Genomic DNA, 1,203 nt, shown 5'->3' on the forward strand with positions numbered 1-1,203 from the left:
CGCGCGCGCGACTCCTCCCGCGGCCCCGAGGCGCCGAGATAAGGCGGCGGGCGCCCGCGGGGAGGGGGCCGGCCTGGCCGCTTCCGGCGCCGCGCTGGGGAGCCGAGGGCGCCGCGGGGTCCCGGGGAGGTGGTGGGGCGCGGGCCCTTCCTCCCCGCGTGACCTGCGCACCCGTGAGACACTCATTCGCTACGCGCCCCTCACTCGCTCGTGCACCTGCTGTGCGCCCGGCACGCGGTGGCCCGGAGGACGCGGCGGGCAGAGCGACAGGGTCCGGCATACTCGGCGCGGACGTTCTGCTAATAGGGACAGACATCCAACACAGAATGACATAGCTGACCCTAGAGTTCCGGACCGTGCCAGGACGAAGCACGAGAGACGAATGGGAGATCCGAGCCTCCCTGGGGCTCGGGGGGGGGCACCCCGGGTGGCAGAGGAAGGGGGTGAGGGGCAGAGGAGCGGGAATCTGAGGAGGGCAAAGAGTACTGGGCTGAAGTGACTGGTGCTCCAAGCGCAAGGTCGGGCAAGAAGCCAACGGCGCAGTCCACCCAGGGAAGACAGACGACCAGGTGACAGGATTGCCCGGGGCGACAGGGCTGTGCTGGGGGAGGAGCTGACAGAGCTTCCTGGCGCACCGAGGACGTTGAGCTTGGGGCGTTGGGAAGGGTTCTTGAGGAAGTAAGCTAAGACCCAGAGGATGAAAAAGAAGTGGGAGGGGAATCAAGCAGTGAGAAGGACTTGTACGGAGAGACAGGAGCTCGAGAGCGGAGCGTAGTCTAGAAGTGGGGAGGACCTCCTTAGAGTGGCAACAGATGGTTGGAGAGAGGCATTAAGCTGCAGAGATAAGGACGACCTCATAAACCAAGGGAAGGAGGTTGTTCAGAAGCTGTAACAGGGTTTTAAGCAGTGACCTCATTATTAAGGGCTCCCAAGTCTGCTCTGTGGGATTGGGACTGGGGCTAGGGAGGTGGGAAGAGCGGCCTGGGGCTGCTGCAGTAATCCAGGCAAGAGAGGACACATCCAGGAGCAGGGCATTGGCAATGAGAAGTGGCAAACGAGAGTGGTATTGGGTGGAATCCACTGGATTTTATGACCAGGAGAATGTGGAGGAGAAGGAAAGAGAAATTAGAGATGTCACCTGAATGTCTAGTTTGGGCAGCTCAGTGGATGACGGTGGTGAAGTCACTGAGATAGAGACCCAAA

General features: G+C 61.7%; 1 protein-coding gene across 16 annotated transcripts in view; it reads right to left on the reverse strand.

Moving 5' to 3' along the window:
* SUSD1 (sushi domain containing 1) overlaps positions 1-403 on the reverse strand; it is a 227,771-nt gene extending 227,368 nt beyond the window's left edge. For 4 of the 16 annotated variants that reach the window (XR_004626538.1, XM_034664275.1, XM_034664273.1 and 1 more), the window contains exon 1: positions 217-396. Coding sequence is in view for 15 of the 16 variants with exons in the window: in XM_034664275.1 (XP_034520166.1) it covers positions 217-316 (100 nt within the window). In the remaining variant the exon portion in view is untranslated. Of the gene's footprint in view, positions 1-216 lie in introns of all 16 variants that reach the window. The other 12 variants (XM_034664264.1, XM_034664265.1, XM_034664268.1 and 9 more) reach the window with 7 other exon arrangements.
* Positions 404-1,203: the final 800 nt, after the last annotated feature.

Source organism: Ailuropoda melanoleuca, chromosome 7 (assembly GCF_002007445.2).
Source record: "Ailuropoda melanoleuca isolate Jingjing chromosome 7, ASM200744v2, whole genome shotgun sequence".
In the NCBI taxonomy this organism is placed as follows: Eukaryota; Metazoa; Chordata; class Mammalia; order Carnivora; family Ursidae; genus Ailuropoda; species Ailuropoda melanoleuca.